Source organism: Phascolarctos cinereus, unplaced genomic scaffold (genome assembly GCF_003287225.1).
Source record: "Phascolarctos cinereus isolate Bilbo 61053 unplaced genomic scaffold, phaCin_HiC Scaffold_1;HRSCAF=81, whole genome shotgun sequence".
Classification (NCBI taxonomy): domain Eukaryota; kingdom Metazoa; phylum Chordata; class Mammalia; order Diprotodontia; family Phascolarctidae; genus Phascolarctos; species Phascolarctos cinereus.
This window is the reverse complement of record NW_027555514.1, coordinates 280,455,416-280,473,046: the sequence shown is the minus strand read 5'-3', so window position 1 is coordinate 280,473,046 and position 17,631 is coordinate 280,455,416. Positions and strand designations below refer to the sequence as shown.

General features: G+C 44.8%; 1 protein-coding gene across 1 annotated transcript; it reads left to right on the top strand.

Moving 5' to 3' along the window:
* Window positions 1-505: 505 nt before the first annotated feature.
* TST (thiosulfate sulfurtransferase) lies at window positions 506-16,155 on the top strand. The gene is made up of 2 exons (XM_020982514.2): window positions 506-1,274; window positions 15,603-16,155. Exons 1-2 carry the CDS (start codon window positions 677-679, stop codon window positions 15,899-15,901), a joined length of 897 nt encoding a protein of 298 aa, XP_020838173.1. The 5' UTR covers window positions 506-676; the 3' UTR covers window positions 15,902-16,155.
* The last annotated feature ends 1,476 nt before the right edge of the window (window positions 16,156-17,631 follow it).

The window sequence follows — 17,631 nt, the reverse complement described above, 5'->3', positions numbered from 1 at the left end:
GGGAGAGGTGCCACGATCTCTCCTCCCCCTCCAACTGGGGACGCTTTGGGGAGAGGGCTATTTCTGAAGCTGGGCCTGCCTCTCACAGGGGCTTTTGTTCGGGGCTGGCTGCAGCTGTCCCTTGGCCAGAGCCCAGGATGTGGTTCAGCTTTTTACTGATTTCTCTTAGTAACTGACTGCTCCCTGCTTTAAATCAATCTCCCCCTCCCCAGCCCTTCAGCTGGGCTACCTACCCCCTGTCACTACTCCTCTCCTTTTCCTCTTCCCCTGGCTCCTTCTCTTTCTCTGGGACGGGAGGAGGGGCAAAACCCACGCACAAAACCCACATACATACACACTTGCATGTACGGAGTCCCAGTCACAGCCCAGGCAAATTCAACTCTTCCAACTCTCAAGGGGCCCCAAGCCCCAGAGCAACCGCCGGGGATTGGCTGCTAAGGTGGGAGGGGTCTGTCCTGGGATAAAGTCGAGGGCCAAGCCTGAGCAAGGCAGCCACCTTTCTCTCCTCCCAGGGGCCAGCCTGGGTCTAGTGGGTGAGGGGATAACCCATCAGGCCCCGCCTCCTTTCCCCCCTCCCCTCTCCCTGGCAACCTTCCTTCATCTTCCAGCTCCAGACCTCCCAGCTCCCAGTGTTGTGCTTCTCCCTCCCCTAGGCAGAAGGCTCTAGGATCCCGCCATGGTACAGCAACAGGTGCTCTACCGGGCTCTGGTGTCCACCAAGTGGCTGGCTGAGTCGGTCCGCGCCCGAAAGCTGGGCCCTGGCCTGAGGGTACTCGACGTGTCCTGGTACCCACCTCGGCAGCGCAATGCTCTCCAAGAATACCAGCAGCGCCATATCCCAGGCGCCTCCTTCTTCAACATCGAGGAGTGCCGGGACCAGCAGTCTCCCTACGAGATGATGCTACCCAGCGAAGCTGACTTCGCCAGCTACGTGGGTCGTCTGGGCATCAGCAACAGCACGCACGTGGTGGTGTACGACGGTGACGATCTGGGCAGTTTCTACGGCCCTCGAGCTTGGTGGATGTTTCGGGTCTTCGGCCACCGCACCGTGTCGGTGCTCAATGGGGGCTTCCGAAACTGGCTGCAGGAAGGGCACCCGGTGACCTCGGAACCCACGAACCCCGAGCCCGCGGTTTTCAAAGCCACACTCGACATGTCCCTGCTCAAGACGTACGAGCAGATGGTGGAAAATCTCGAGTCCAAGCGCTTCCAGATGGTGGACTCCCGCTCCCGGGGAAGGTACCTGGGGACAGAGGCCGAGCCTGACAGCAAAGGTAAGCTGTGGGGTGAGTAGACTGGCTTGGGTCCCTCTTTTCCCCAGACACATTTTCAACAGCTGCAAGGCTGCCCGAGCTTGGTGGTCGCTTGTGCCTCGTAGCAGGCCAGTGGGTTAAGAGATCTTCAGAGACAAGCCCCACACCGGCTGCCCCCCGTGTTGCAGAGCAGGAAGGGGAGGCTCAGAGTGGTCAAGGAACTTACCCAAGGTCACACAGCAGAAAGTGAAAATGCTAGAATTTAACCTCAGGTCTCACTACAAGTCCACCTGTCCCCCTCCCCTCCGTGGTGCCTCTTGATTACCATAGGCTCATAGACTTACCCATTCATCTTATAATTTAGGAAACTGAGGTGCGCAGAGTTCAAGTGACTTAGCCAAGGACCCACCTTGTCCAGCACTTTTCCTACAGGACCCTGATTGTCTCTAACTGATTCTAGTTTCATAGGCATTTAGAGTTGTAAGCTGCCTTGGATCACTACACCCCTTGCAACCTTAACCTGAAGAGGAGGGAAAGAGCCAGACATCAAGTGACTTGCCCAAAGTGACTTGGATGGTTAAGTGACAGAGAGGGTGGGGACTATTTACTCATCTGACTCCACTTCTCCTAACACAGTATAATACAGCTCTGCTCACCAACAATGGACTCATTCCTTTGGAGACACTCCCAAGTCCAGAACTGTCTTGAACCTTGATATGCAAATGATCCATGTGTCCAGCAACAGACTTTCACTGAGAACCTGCTAACCAGAGCATTCCCCTAAAGACCTCCTCTGATGCCTCACTGTGATGTGCCAGTGACTCTGGCTTTCCAAGATTTTGCCAGTGGTTCCCAAGCTCTAGCTAGACCTACCAACTCAGGCTGTTAAGTCTCATATGCGAGGATCAGCCCCCTAAGTTCCAAGAGATTCCCCATCAAGTTGGCCACAGAGTGTTAATTAATTTCATTTTAATTATTTAAAAAGTACGAACTTAGTCATCAACACATTTGAAGAACAGAAGAGGGCATTGATTTGTAGTGTATGAAGCAGGATGTTGGATTTCTCAGACATGGCAACTCTTTCCCAAGTCGTAAAGAGATTACAATCTGAATCAGTGGAGGCAAGACCCACACTGACCATTACAGATTGGTGTAATATTGAATTATTGTGTGCCCTGTGCTAAGGGCTGGGGGAAAGATAGGGTTCATATGAAACAAGATCTTTCCTTACACTCATGGCTTCTGGTCTTCTGCTCGGATGTGTCAGAAATGGGCAAATAGAGTGTGTTCAGTCGTGTCCAACTCTTCGTGACCCCATTGGGAGTTTTCTTGGCAGAGATATTGGAGCAGTTGGCCATTTCCTTCTCCAGCTCCTTTTTACAGATGAGGAACTGAGACAAACAGGGTTAGGTGACTTGGCCAGGGTCACACAGCTAGTAAGTGTCTGAGACCAGATTTGTGGAGTCTTCCTGACTCCAGGCCCAGCACTCTAACCACTGTACTACCTAGTCAGTACAGATTAGGGTTGTTAGGAATTTTAGAAAATGAATACAGAATATAAAAGGCAGGCAATTGGTGGCAACAGTTATGAACAAAGGCAAAGCAGTGGGAAAGGGAAAGGGGTGTAATTGGGTGGGAGATGTTGAACACTCCAGTTTGGCTGGAAAAATGGAGTATGTGAAGGAAAACAGCATGAGAGAGGGCTGGAAAGGTAAGGAGCTGAGAGCTTGACTCTGGGCAAGTTCACCTTCCTGAACCTCACTTTCCACATCTGTAAAATGGGCCGGAGACCTTCTAAGGATACTACCCAATCTGAATCCATGATCCTGTGAGTGGAGGGCCTTCAGCCTCTAACTAAGGAGTTTGAACTTGAAACTTGGTAAGTGGAAGAAACCTTTGAAGACATCTATGGGGGGTTTGGACCTGATAGTCATGGAGCTCCCAGGTCTGGAGAGCCTAAGGGACTTAATGTAGCTGTGATTGGAACCATATCCTCTAGATACAAATCCAGAGCTCTTTTCATTGGGTTGTGCTGATGCTCTCCCACCCACCTCCCTTTTTCTCCCCAAACAAAACATTGTCCAAACAGAATGCTTCTGGGACCTGGCAGCTTCTCCCCCACTCTAGGCTAAAAATCCATCCCGACTAGGCTCGGTAATCCAGAGAGAGTTATTTTTTTGTCCTTGGAACCTATCCAGTTCCTCTCTCCTACCTAGAATGAAAGTTGACTTGGATCTCTGATCCTTCTTTCCCCCAGCCCCAAATCTCTTTCAAAAAATCTTGGGAAGACATAAACACACTGCCTGATCTTCACACCCCCGAAGCCTAGACAAGGGGCGAATGGCAATTTTACAAGAGGAAGGCAGGAGCCAAAGGAATTGTGCCCAGTTTGCCTCCCCCCCCCACTTGCTGGGGCAGTCATTCAAGGGAAAGGAGGGAGATTAGGATGTTCCTGGCACCGGGCCAGGCTTCTTACAGGGAGTGGCATAGAATCTATGGGGGCTGTAGAAAAGCTTGAGTCAGCTGGGGCCAGAGATCTTGTCCAATAGAGCCTATAAGCACCTTCACAATAGGTTCTGTTTATTGTTGTCTCTTTATTCCAGCAGCCTGTTTGTCACAGGGCTTTACACCTGAGTCCGAGCCTATGATTTAATTGCTCAAAATGCCATCCAGGTGTGGAAATTCACTCCATAGACACAGATTGGTAGAACTCTTAGCTTCCTTCCAAACTTATTCCCCTCCCAAAAATTACTTTGCATTTACTTTATATCTGCTTCATATCTGCTATATAAGCTGTCTGAGAAGAGATAGTGTTTCATCGTTGTATCTCCTGTACCTAGTTGCCTAGCGAAAGGTCAGACATAACAGAGGTTTAATAAGAGAATGTTCAAGCGTTGCTGGGGGACTTTGAGCTCATTAAGCAACTAGTCCCCATAGAAATGTTTGCTGTTTATTGTTGTCTCAGTTAAGAGGCACTGTAGTAACTGTGGAAAGAACCTTGGCTTTGGAGAGTAAGAGGACTTGAGCAAATTCCATCTCTGATGCTCCAAACCTAAGTGACCTTGGTCAGGTCCTTTCCCATTTCCTGCACTGTAAAACTATGAGATTAGACTAACTGACCTCTGAGGCTCTTTCCTGCCCTAGAGCTAAAATCCTGTGTGCTGTGAATCCCTTCCTCTTTGTCCCTGATGGGAAACTACCTAGCCCCTGCTTGGACTTTTCCAAGAATGGGAAAGGGGTTTTTAAACCCTAGAGTCCATAGAATACTTTGATAGATAATTTGATACAAAAATACTTTGAAACTTAATTGATTTTCTTTGTAATCCTATGTATTTTATTTTATGCATTTAAAAACATTCTGTAAATTGTTTCCCCAAACTCTCCTGCCATCCCCAGGACTGTCCAAAGGGGTCCAGGAGAAACAAAAAAGGTTAAGAACACTTGTTCTAGAGATATCCTTGATGCAAGCAGGGGGAAGTCTGGCTATTGCAGAATCTGCTCTATGCCCTGAGAGGAATTACTTCTTCTCCTTGGGTCTTAGTTTCCCCATCCTGCAAAAATAAAGGTTTTGTACTAGATGACAGCTCTAAGTTCCCTTGCAGCTCTGAAACCTGCCATTTTTATAAGCCACCATTCCAGGGTTCATTAGCCTCTTAGAGACCAAGCCTGAAGTTGACTTGTTTCCTGAGCTGAGGCTGAGAAATGACATTTGCACTAACATTTGAAGCTGTCTGCACCTTGAAGCTCCTTAGCTTCAAGATAATGGACAGAAAACTAGAAGGGACCTTAGAAGGATGATCAAATCCTACCCCTTTATAGGTGATGCATCGGGAAATTCATCCATAAAAGCCAGATGACCATTTGTTCAGGAAGTTGCAGAGCTGTCCTCGAAAAAATTGAGAGAGAGCCTAGAGAATTCATTGTAGCATGGTGGAAAGAGTAGTAGCCCTGGCATCAATGGACCTAGATTCAAATTCCACTTCCAATGCATACTAACTCAGTGACTTTAGACATGACACTTAAGTGTCTTTTTTTTAAGGCAGTTGGGCTTAAGTGATTTGCCCAGGGTCACACAGCTAGTAAGTGTCAAGTGTTTGGTCTGAGGCTGGATTTGAACTCAGGTTCTCCTGACTTCAGAGCTGGTGCCCTATCCACTGTGCCACCTAGCCGCCTCGACACTTAACTGTCTTGAGCCTCAATTTCTTCATCTAGGAAATGAGGGACTTTTGATAGGTGGCTACTGAGATCCCTTCCAGCTCCTCATCTATAATGTTGTCTAACACCCTCATTTTTCAGATAAGGAAACTGAAGCCCAGAGAAGTTAAGTTACTTTCCCAGTGTCATGTAGATAGCAAGTGATGGAGCCAAGATTCAAAGCCCATGTCCTCTAACTCCAAAGCTAGTCCTCCTACACACTGAATCCCTGTTAAATTCCTGGTGCATGGTGGGATCTTAGTAAGTGCTGGTTCATTGACTGATTCAGGTATGAGTTGTGCTATCTGGCCTCTGAAACCATAGAATCCTCCATCTAAAGTTGGAAGGACCCTTTAAGGCCATCTGGTTCAACTCCCTCATTTTACTAATGGGGAAAATGAGGCCCAGAGAGAAATAGCTCCATATGATCATAGATTCAGCCCAACACATTTTCTTTTTTCAGGTGATGAGACCAAGAGGGAAATAGCTTGCCTAAGGTCACACATCCACACGTGAAAGGTCAGAGCTGGCACTGAAACCCCTTCCCTGGCTCTTGTCTAGCACCCTTTTCAGTCTCCCACCCTGTTCCTGAACAGGCACTAGGCTTTGCTAGAGCTGAGTGCCAATGTACAAGTGTATCTAAGGAGTGAGAAAGGAAAAGTCACTTAGCATGGTACTTGGCACTTAGTAAATGCATATTAAATGGTTGATTAGAATCATAGGTTTAGAGATGGAAAGGATGTGTGAAGTGAAATCATCTAGTCCAACCCCCTTCTTTTTACAGAAAAGGAAACTGAAGCAGGTAGGTGGCAAAGTGGATAGAGCACTGGCCCTGAAGTCAGAAGGATCTGAGTTAAAATCCGGCCTCAGACCAAACACTTGACATTTACTAGCTGTGTGATCCTGGGCAAGTCACTGAACCTCAATTGCCTTTTAAAAAAAAAAAGGAAACTGAGGCTCATAGAATTCAAATGACTTGGCCAGGTAGTATCACACATGTGATCCAAGTGTTTAAGGCAGGATTTAATCCCCAGGATTCCTGACTCCATGCCAAGCATTCTATCTATTCTCCCACACTGCCTTGCAATGACTATATATTCACATTGCCCCTGATTCCAAGCCCAGTACTCTTTCCACTCCCTTAATCTGTTTTCACCACAAAAGAAAGTTCTTGGGACACAAATGGCTTGGAACCTTTTTCTAGTTCAGAGCCCCCAGTAGCTAGAAATCTAAATGTGTGTACGATGTTTGAATCCCCAGCGAGGAGGGTGATGGCAGTGGTGAACAGGGGAGGATGCCATCTCATAGGATTTAGTTTCCTGATTTTCCATTATCTTGGCTTAATAGTAAACCCCTCCCTCACAAAAAAACTCCAAGGTAAGGAATACAAATATTCACCCCATTTTACTGATGAGGAAATGGAGACCTCAGACAAGGGGTGATGATTTGCCCACAGTCATTCAATTATTCGGTAATTGAACCATGTTTTAAATGTGGATTTCTCAGTCTTACAGCAAGGCCACTATCTCTACTCTGCCTCTCTAACACTTAACCAACAAACATTTATTATGTGCTACTGTATGCCAGATACTCTAGTGCAGGGGTGGGGATTCTATAGCCTCAAGGCCATATGTGGCCTTCTAGATCCTTGGGTGCAGCCTTCTGACTGAGTCCAAATTTTACAGAACAAATCTTTTTATTAAGGGGATTTGTTCTATGAAGTTTGGATTCAGTCAAAGGACTACACTTGACCACCTAGACGGCCTGGAGGCCACAGTTTCCCCAACCCTGCTATAGTGGGTACTGAGAATACAGACAGAAAAGTGAGATAACCCCTACCCTTGAGGTTATATTCTAGTGGTGGAATACAGCTTGTTCATAAATGCAGTGTCACTAGAGACCCAGGGGATGGCCCTAACTGAAAGGAAGTCCAGCTCTGGGCTCAAATGGACCCAGACTTAGCCTAGAGGAAGCTTGACCCCAAAGAGAAGGATTGAGTTTTTTTCTTCATATGCTACCCCCAACCCTGGAATACCAAAGGAAAATCTTTAATCGGTCAGTCAATAAACATTTATTAAGCACCTACTATTCACTGTGCTAAGCTCTAGGGATACAAAAAGAGACAAAAGACAGTCCCTGCCCTCAAAGAGCTTGTAACCTATTGTGTTGGTTTGGAGAAGACAACCAGCAGATAGACATGCACAAATAAGTATATCTGGATAACAAAGGAAACAAATAAGAGAGGGAAGACCCTAGAGTGAAGAGAATTTGGAAAGCCTTCCTGTGGAAGTTCGGATTTCAGTTGAGACTCCTCTAAAACAAAGCTTAGGTGTGTGGCTCATATTTAAGATCTCCCTAAGAGAGAATAACAAAAAGTTACTGATACGTTTTGAAAATAGAAGGAACCTTAGAGGCCATTGAGTCTAATTTAAAAAAATTTTGAAAAAGGTAATTGGGACTCAGAAAGGTTGATTAGACTACCTAAGGTCACATAGCTAATAATTATCTTATGTGGGATTTGATTCCAGGTCTTTCTGACTCTCAAGTCCAGTGACCAATCCAGTACACTACACTGGCTTACTATATAAAGTATCAGGTATAGGACAGCTATTTATTTCCTTCACCTCAAATGCTTAAAACACAGAAGATGCCTAAGTGACCATTGGCAAGTATTTATAATATAAAACAGCCATTCACTCCTCATACACTAGTAGGAAAGATTTGTGGGACTCCTGAACAGGTATTTTAACACATTTTCCTCAAGTCTCTCTATTTCGGGGAGTCCAGAGTATGAATGTATGAATGAATGAATGAATGAGAAAGCATTTATTAACTGCTCACCATGTGCAAAGCACCATGTGATACTCTAGAAATGCAAACAAAAAGGCAAGACAGCCCCTGCTTTTAATGGCGAGATGCTGACTTGGGAGTGGTAGGCAGCCACTGGGCAGGTACTGTGTCAACAGAATGACTAAGGGAAAGTGTGATCAACTCTATCCACATAACAGCACTGGGCAGACGCTCCCCCCACCCCATGCTTCATAGACTTGCAGTCCCTGGCAAGGGAGGACCAGGAAACTGAGCTGAGGCTCAGAATGGTGTCATGTTCCTCAGAGAGGAGGTTATGGGAAGGGCAGAGCTGACCATAGCCAGTGACCAGAATGCAGGGGGAATCCTGACATTCTGAGTATTGTAAAAGAGAATGTAAAGGCTAGACTGGCTTTCTTCAGTCTCAAAGGTCACTGCAGTCAGCACCGCACAGTGTGACCAGAGCAGTGTCTCTCCAATCTAAGTGTTCTTAATTTGGGGGCCATGAAATTGTTTTTTTTCTTTCCTTTTTAAACATGTATTTTTTATTTATTTCATTAAATATTTCCCAATTACATTTTTAAAAAATTTTGACATTCATTTTTAGAATTTTGAGTTCCAAATTCTCTCCCTTTCTCAAGGGGTAGCCCTTGAGAAGCCAAGCAATGTTGACATTAACTATACATGTGAAGTCACACAAAACATTTCATATTAGCCATGTTGCAAAAGAAACACACACAAAAAGTATGCTTCAATTTGTTCTCAGAGTCATGAAATTGTTTTTCGAAAAATATATTGATAACTCTTTCAATGTAATTGGTTTGTATTGCAGCTCTAAATATTTTATGCATTTAAAACCATGAGTGAGGATTTTTTTTCAAAAGAGGCCATTTGCCTCATTTCTTACCTAGCCTTAATCACTGAATGTGCCTTGCCTCAGTCAAACTGAGACCTGTTAAAGACCTTTGCTTGAAAAGGCCAAAGTTCCCCACTGCATCCGGGGCCATCTCCAGTCGTCCTGATGTGTATCTGGCCACTGGACCCAGATGGCTCCAGAGGGGAAAGTGAGGCTGGTGACCTTGCACAGCCCTCCCTCATTTATTTATTTTTTGTGAAATTTTTGAGGTGTTATTATTTATTCATCCAATCCCCCATTACTCCTTCTTGGGCAGCATCCTACCATCTGCTTTGCTTTTTGTGACATTTTTGAATATTTCTTGGGGCTCATATAATTTGATAGAAAATTGATTGATGAAATTCTGAGACCTCCTCTAAGCAATAAACAGGGTACTGGATTTTTTTTTTTGAGGATGCATTAATGTCTTTGCAAGAAAGAAGAGAACAAAAACCAACCTAGCCCATGTCTCTAACCTTTTTTTTTTAAAAGACTTTCAGTCTTGAGACAAGAGGAGAAGGCCTAGGATGATAGTAGATGATAGTAGTAATGCTTCAAGGACAGCTCTCTTCCAGAACAACTAATATGAAGGTTATATAAAAAATCCAAATACAAGAAAGATTAAAGTCAAGAACTGGTCAGTAGGTAATTCTTAGACACAATGTATCTGAAGCTAATGTCACCAGCCTGGCACTCCAGACATTCTCATAACTCCTGATTTCCCTCTGCTCTCACAGCGCATTCGCACATATGCCAGGAGCCTCCAATCCCTTTGGTTTCTACAAATCTAGGAACTTTAGAGCACAGTTTTTGCAATTTCTTTGGCAGGGGCTGAGCGTGTAGTGACAAAATCAAGAATATCCAGGGAATCAATGAAAAAAAAATGTGAGAGTAGGAAGTTTTGCAATAGCAGATTAGCCCTCCCTCATTTAAATCCAATTCACTTGGTGTATCATGGCATCACCTCCTTGATGTCATGCTCCTCTTCGAGAATGAAAGACAAATAGCAGTAATCCAGTTTTTGACTGAGGGAGATTGGGCTGTTAAAGAGTCCACGTCCTACTCCTAGCTCCAAGTCCTTTTTATCTCTGTTCCCTTTCTCTCCTCTTCTTCTTTTCTCTGTCTCTCTAGACCACAGGTCTAGTCCATTCTCTTTCATTTTACAGATAAGAAATTTGAGGCCCAGACAAGTCAAAGGACCTACCCCATAGCCCTTAAGGGTCTGAACCCAGGTTTTTCCTGACTCTAAGCCTAGTACCCTACCCATTGTAGGGTATCCTAGTACCCAAGAGAAGAAGCTTTCAGACCACAAGGAAGGACTCAGTCTTCTAGGGTGGTATAGCTTATAGATATATATATATATAGATAGATAGATAGATAGATAGATAGATAGATAGATATAGATAGATAGATCTATCTATATCTCTCTCTATATATATATATATATAGATAGATCTATCTATCTATCTATCTATCTATCTATCTATCTATCTATCTATCTATATATATATATGGTGGGTGTTTCTAAGTCAATGGATTTATTATTTGTGATGACCTTAGGCTGGAGAAGCAGGATAGGGTAGTGGGTAGGGAGCTGGCCTCAAAGCCAGGAAGATCTGGGTTCAAATCTTGCCTCTGGCCCATACTGGCTGAGTGTCTCTGGGCAAGTCATATCCTTTCTGTGCTGAGCCAGTGGGGTCAAACTCCAATAGAAATGGGGCAACTACCTGGTACATAAGGATCCCTATAGGCCACAAGTTGACAGAGAAGATCACCTCTTATCTACATTTCCTTGTGGTTTTTATTTTGTTAAATGCTTCCCAAATGCACTTTAAGCTGGTTCTGGAGGTGCCAGGGAGTGTTGTTTGACACCTCTAGGGAACTCTCTAAGGTTAGGTACCAACCTATATTGGTGGAAGGAGTTTCTGGGAGTTCCCTCTACCAATGAAGTCACAAATCCAGTCTCTCTCTTTTATGCTGGTCAGCTAGGCAGCTATTTATAGGAATAGCCACATCAATAGTTATGATACCTGAAATAACAGTTAACATTTACATAGAGCTGAACTACGTACCAGGCACCGTGCTAAGGGCTTTATAATTCTTCTCATTTGCTCCTCACCATAATCCTGGGAGGTAGGTGCTATTGTGATCCCCATTTTAAAGATGAGGAAACTGAGGCAAACAGGTTAAGTGATTTGCCCAGGGTCATACAGCTAGCAAGTGTCTGAGGCCAGATTTGAACTCAGGTCTCCCTGACGCTAGGTTTGGCGATCTATCCGCTGTGCCACTTACCTGCCCCTGGATAACTAGATCAACAAGTCTACATGATGTCAGCTTCCCTTTCTGTAGTGCTTTAAGGTTCCCAAAGCTCTTCCCTCAACATCCTTGCAAAGCATGGAGTTCTCTTTACCAACAGAATCATAGGTTCATTCCCTGGCCATATCCCCAGTGCCCTGCACAGAGACTTGTTGTTTAATTGGCCCCTATGACTTCTCAGTTAGTTGGCACCTTGGGACAGGAAGAAGGGGGTAGGTGACTGTTAAATATTATGGATACATGCCTTTTTTGTGGTAGTTGGCATTTTAACAGGCAGCTTTTATAGCCCAGTTCATAAAGGTGTCTCTTTAATGGATCATAGGGAATGCCTGAGACAACAGTGGGAGATGATAAGCCACAAAAATCTCATATAATCTTCACCACATGGAAGAGGGAGACATGGTACCCAGAACAGGAGAGGCGGTGGAGCGGTCCTCTTCCCTCTCCTGCTGGTCAAACCACACCTGGACTTTTGCATTCAGCTTTTGGTGTCACATTTTATTTTTCTTTATATTTCAATATTTTTATTAAACATATATATGGGAAAAATCTCATGAATACCTACATCCTCAGATCATCTGTACACATGAAGATGCTAGAGGTATAAGCAGAGGGAGAGAATGACAGGCCAGGAGCAAACGCTTCTGAGTTTCTGTGACTGGTGGTCTCAGGGAGTGTCCCTATAAAAATGGGTCAGCTCTACTCCTCTGGAAAGTCTGTGCTAAGCTATGTATGACATCCCCATTTCTTGAATCTGGCCAAGGCAGAAAAGGATATTGGCACTAATGCGCTAAGTGCATGAAATTTGCATGGAAGGAATGCATTAGGGAATGCTAAAGGTGCAACTGCACTTCATAGGGAACATTCTGGATCAGTTCAGGGGCACAGCCTCAATCCTCCTTTTAGATCAACTGGTATGAAGTAGCCATACAGAATAAAGAATCCGGGGGGGCAGCTAGGTGGCACAGTGGATAGAGCACCGGCCCTGGATTCAGGAGGACCTGAGTTCAAATCCAGCCTCAGACACATAACACTTACTAGCTGTGTGACCCTGGGCAAGTCATTTAACCCCATTGCCTAGTGCTCCCCCCCCAAAAAAAGAAAGAATCCTGGGTAATATTGAGCAATCCTTACAGAATTCAGGGCAAGCTAGGTTAGCGTGCCACATTTTAGGAAGGGCATTAATAAGAATGTTTAGCCTAGAGAACAGAAAGTTGACAGGGGATATGAAAGCTGGCTTCAAAAACCCTGTGGTACATCAGATATGGAGGAATGGACTCCATTGTCAGAGGATGTGGGTTCAAATCCTACCTTTGCCACTAACCATACATAGGAATTTGGGGAAGTCTCTTCTTCTCTGGTCCTCAATTTCCCCCTTTGTAAAATGATGGGGCTAGAGTAGACGGCCATTAAGGTCCCTTCCAGCCCTAGACTGTGGATTCTAAGTATTTAAAGGGCCTTTTTTTTTAAATGGTGCCAATTTTAAATAGATTTAGTTCTCCAGGACAAGAGTTGCATTTGTCCAGTGCACTATATTATCCACTTCTCTCCCTGTGCACACTTTCAAGTATTCAAAATACCCAGGTTTACACAGTAGCTCAAAAGTTGCTTTTAAATGGCTACTGTCTTGGCTGCAAATTAGAGTCCTTCAATTGCTGGAGAGCTCCGTGGGTGGAATGCTCTTTCTTCTGTTCTTTAGTTTACCCCTTCAACCGTGAGTCCAAAAGAAGCACCTCCAAATAGGGCTGCTGCACTCGATGGGAACTCAGTAATGATGGGACAGCAGACCTCTAGTTCTTTCTGCTTCAGAGTTTCTGACTTTCTATGGTAGCCTTCATGTTGAAAGCATGAGATTCCAGAAAATTCTTAGAAGACGGCTCCCTGCTTCTCATCTTCAGCCTTGTATTTCTCAGCCTCCTGGACCATACACTCAATGTCTTCTTTGCTCAGATGACCTTTGTCATTGGTGGTGGTGGTCTTCTCCCTGCCAGTGCTCTTATGAGCAGAAATGTTTAGGATGTCATTTGCATCAATGTCAAATATGAGTTGAATCTGAGGAACACCCCTGGCACAGGGGGATGCCTGTGAGCTCAAAGTTGCTAAGCAGGATGTTGTCCTTCGTCTTTGCTCTCTCACTTTTGAAGGACTTTCTTAAGGGAGAGAGTTAGATCTGTTCTACAGAGGGCAGAACTGGGGGCCATGCTTGGGAGCTGGAGAAAGGAATGCTTTTTTGCTCAGTAAAAGGAGACTTCTAATTAGAGCTATCTCCAAGTGGAATGACCTACTTTGGGAAGTGGAAATCCCCCATCACTAGGGGTTTTCAAATGGTCAGTCATTTTTTTTTTTTGCTAGGCAATGGGATTAAGTGACTTGCCCAGAGTCACACAGCTAGTAAGTGTCAAGTGTCTGAAGTCGGCTTTGAATTCAGGTACTCCTGACTTCAGGGCCGGTGCTCTATCCACTGTACCACCTAGCTGCCCCTAGACACTTATTTTATAGAGGGAATTTCATTCTATTCCACAATAGCTTGGTCTAGATGGCCTCTGAGAACCCATGATGCTGATTGTATCCAATCCCCACTTTTTATTTTACTTGTGTGTTTGTTTATTCATCTACCTATCATTCATTCATTTATCTATCTACCTATCTTTTCATTTGTCTCAAGGAAGTAACTAAGGCTGAGTATAGGGAAATGACTTGCTCATGGTCACATAAGTAGTGGGAGGAACTAATAAGTAGTAAGACTTAAACCCAGGTCTTCTTTCTCCATGCCTAGTGCTTTTGCTACTAAAGAACCTTTGCTCTAATCCAATCACACAAACATTAAATGCTACTATACATAAAGCACTGGCCTTACAAAGAAGAAATCAGGGGCTGCTAGGAGGTTGCAGTGGATTAGAGCACAGGCTCTGGGTGAGGAGGACCTGAGTTAAGACAATTACTAAATGTGACCTTGGGCAAATTACTTAACCTGATTTGCTTCCAAATTTAAAAAGGAGAGAGAGAGAGAGAGAGAGAGAGAGACAGAAAGAGAGAAAGAGAGAGAAGGAACATCTGTCCTTGAGGAGCTTGCATTCTACCTGGTGGGGACAGGGCTGCAACCTGGAAACAGGTACATTGACCCATCCCCTACCTGGCTTCTTATGTTGTATCTACTTATATGTAGATGGGTTCTCTCCTCCTATAGAATGTAAGATCCATGAAGGCAAGAATGGTGTCTTTTTTGTCAGAGTAGCCCAGTGTCTTACATGATGCCTGGCACAGAGAATATGCTTAATGCAGGACTGCTTATTGGTTCTTAATCTGGAAATCAGTGTTATTCTAGAGATCTAGATTTGGAGTCTGAGGACCTGGGTTCAAACTGAGACTCTGCTACTGATGTCCTGTGGGCAAGTCACTTAACTTTTCTGAACCTCAGTATTCCCATGTGTAAAATGAAGAGACTGCATTAAGTAGTCCTCAAAGTCCCTTCTAACTATAATTCTTTTGTCCTCTTTCCCTTTCATTCAAAACTGGCTTTCTTTCTGTTCCTCACACAAGACACTCCTCCCACCTCCCATACCTTTGCACTGACTGACTTGAATTCTTGGAATGTCTGTGCCCCTTTTTCTCGAGGATTCCTATGGAAATAGTCTTTTGTTCCCACAACCACCACCCCAAGGCTACTAGTACCTTCTCCCCACCAAAATTTACCTGATAATTCTTTTGTATGTTTTTGGTCGTTGGGTTTTTATGTTACTATATGTGTGTGTTAAGCTCCCTGAGGAAAGGGTCTCTTTCATTTTTATATCCCCTTATGACTGGTACAATTTCTGACAAATGGGATCATAGGGTCATGGATTTAAGTTGAAATGGACTTTAGAGGTCACTCGAGTCTGACCTCTTTAGTTTATAGATGAGGAAAATGGGCCCCAAAGAGTTCAAATGACTTGTCCACTGCTGGTAAGTGTTAGAGGCAGGCTATGCACCCTGGCCTTCCTGCCTCCCAAGTCTAGCTTCTATCCATTATGCCACACTGTCTCTGCTAATAGGTGCTTAATAAATGTTCATTGATTGGTTGCTGTAGTCCCATCCATCACCTCTAACTCTTTCCTCCATTTTCCTGTCTCCTCCATCTCTTCCTGGGACTGGCTCAGACCTGGAACCTGGCCACATTCCTGGTTCCCTGAACATGCCTTTCACGGAATTCCTGACAGCAGAAGGCTTTGAGAAGAGTCCTGAGGAGATCCGGGCTATGTTCAAGGAGAAGAAAGTGGACCTCTCCAAGCCGCTCATTGCCACCTGCCGTAAGGGGGTCACTGCTTGCCACATCGCCCTCGCTGCCTACATCTGTGGCAAGCCTGACGTAGCTGTGTATGATGGCTCTTGGTCTGAGTGGTTCCGCCGGGCACCCCCCAAGCTCCGGGTCTCCCAATGGAAGGGAGGGAAAGCCTGAGTAGGAACAAGGAAAGGATGAGACTTGACCCTTTCCTTGCCCTCTTCCTGCTCCTAGATCAACTACTTGGGCCATCATGGATCTAGGGGCCCATCTTTGCCTTACCTACAATCATCTCTGAAATGATATCTGACTTATACTTTTTTTTTCCTTACCTGTTTTTGGAAAGGGATTGAAGAGTTTCTGGGTAGCTATGTAAAAATTTCCTTCATTCTCCCTTGTCAGCTCTGGAATAAACTCTTCCCTTTCTGAGAGACTGTTTGAGAATCTCTTCCCGGACTGAGCTATTAGGGAAATCATGTGGTCATGGAAAGGGTGTTTATGGGTTCAAATCTGACCACCAATATGTACTACCTATGTGAACATGGGCGAGTCACTTAATCATTCAGACTGCTTCCTTCTCTGTAAAATGGGTATATTACTTGAGACACTTGAACTGAAACCAACAGAAAGAACTAGGAGTTCTTGCCTGATAGAAGTGTTCAGCCTACAGGTTATCTGAAAGACTGTTATTCAAGATCACTTAGTTTTGTTTAACTTTGCTCCAGAAAACAGAATCCAGAGCACTAGGTGTTGGTTACCAGGGAGGGAAGTAGGTCTTAAAATTTTATGGGAAAGATTTCCAACACTCAGGCAGAGCTATCTGGGGCGGAGGGGAGGAGGGGGGAAGGAAGGCAGAGGGGTAGGGAATAGGCTGCCTTAGGGGTAGAAGACTTCATTGGAAGTCTTCAAACACAGGTAAGGGGATTACTGCATAGGTAGTTGATGTTCAAAAAGGCCTCTAGGGTGCCTTTCATTTCTGAATTGCTGGGATTAGGAGTTCACTTGATATAACCCAGATGCCGTCATTGGCACAGTCATTGTGATTCACACTACTGCTAGGGTCTGGACCTATGATTTCACTGATATAGAGAATTCCCTCTAACAATGAGGAAGGGAGTAACTTCGCTGGTATATAAGATATCCTTAGGGCAGGGTTTCTTAGCATTCTGTGTGTCCTAGACTCTGGGCAGTGGGTCCAGTGAAGCCTATGGACACCTTCTCAAATTATCTTGTTAAAGGCAGAAAATCAAATTTATAGGATTGCCAAGGACATTTATTACATTGAAATAAAGATGCATTTTTCTCTACCTAAGCTCATGAATCCCCAGAGGGCACCCCACATTAAGAAAGCCTGATTTAGAGTTACCCAGGAACATTTGGAGTGAAGTGACTTGCCCAGGGTCACACAGTTTGTATTGAGTCAGAATTTGAACCCAAGTCCCAAGGATGTCCAGTCATCCCTTCATCTCAAGAATGGTGTTTGAGAGATGGGAGGGAAGTGGAGGTATAAAGCATATGGTGCAGGTGGCTTCACTCAGGTCGCAGTGCAACTCCTCATCCCACCAGGTATGTACTTTCCTCCTCATGAGCATTAGAAGGGAGCTGAGAGGCCTGTCAGTCCAATCTGGATGCTGAAGCTCAGATGGAAAGGACTTGTGTGGCCCTAGACAAGTCATGTCCCCTGTCAAGGATGAACTTTGCTCACCTGTTAAATAAAGGGATTAGAGGTCCAAGTTCCCACTTCCCCTGGTATGCCTATGTAAGCTATCCAATGAGCACTTGAGTTTGGCCAATGGCTTGTCCATGTTCAAAATCATGGCATTTGGAGTCCAAGGACCTAAGCTCAAATGCTGTCCTTGACACTTACTACTTACTGTGTGACCTTGGGTCAAATCACATCTCTCCTC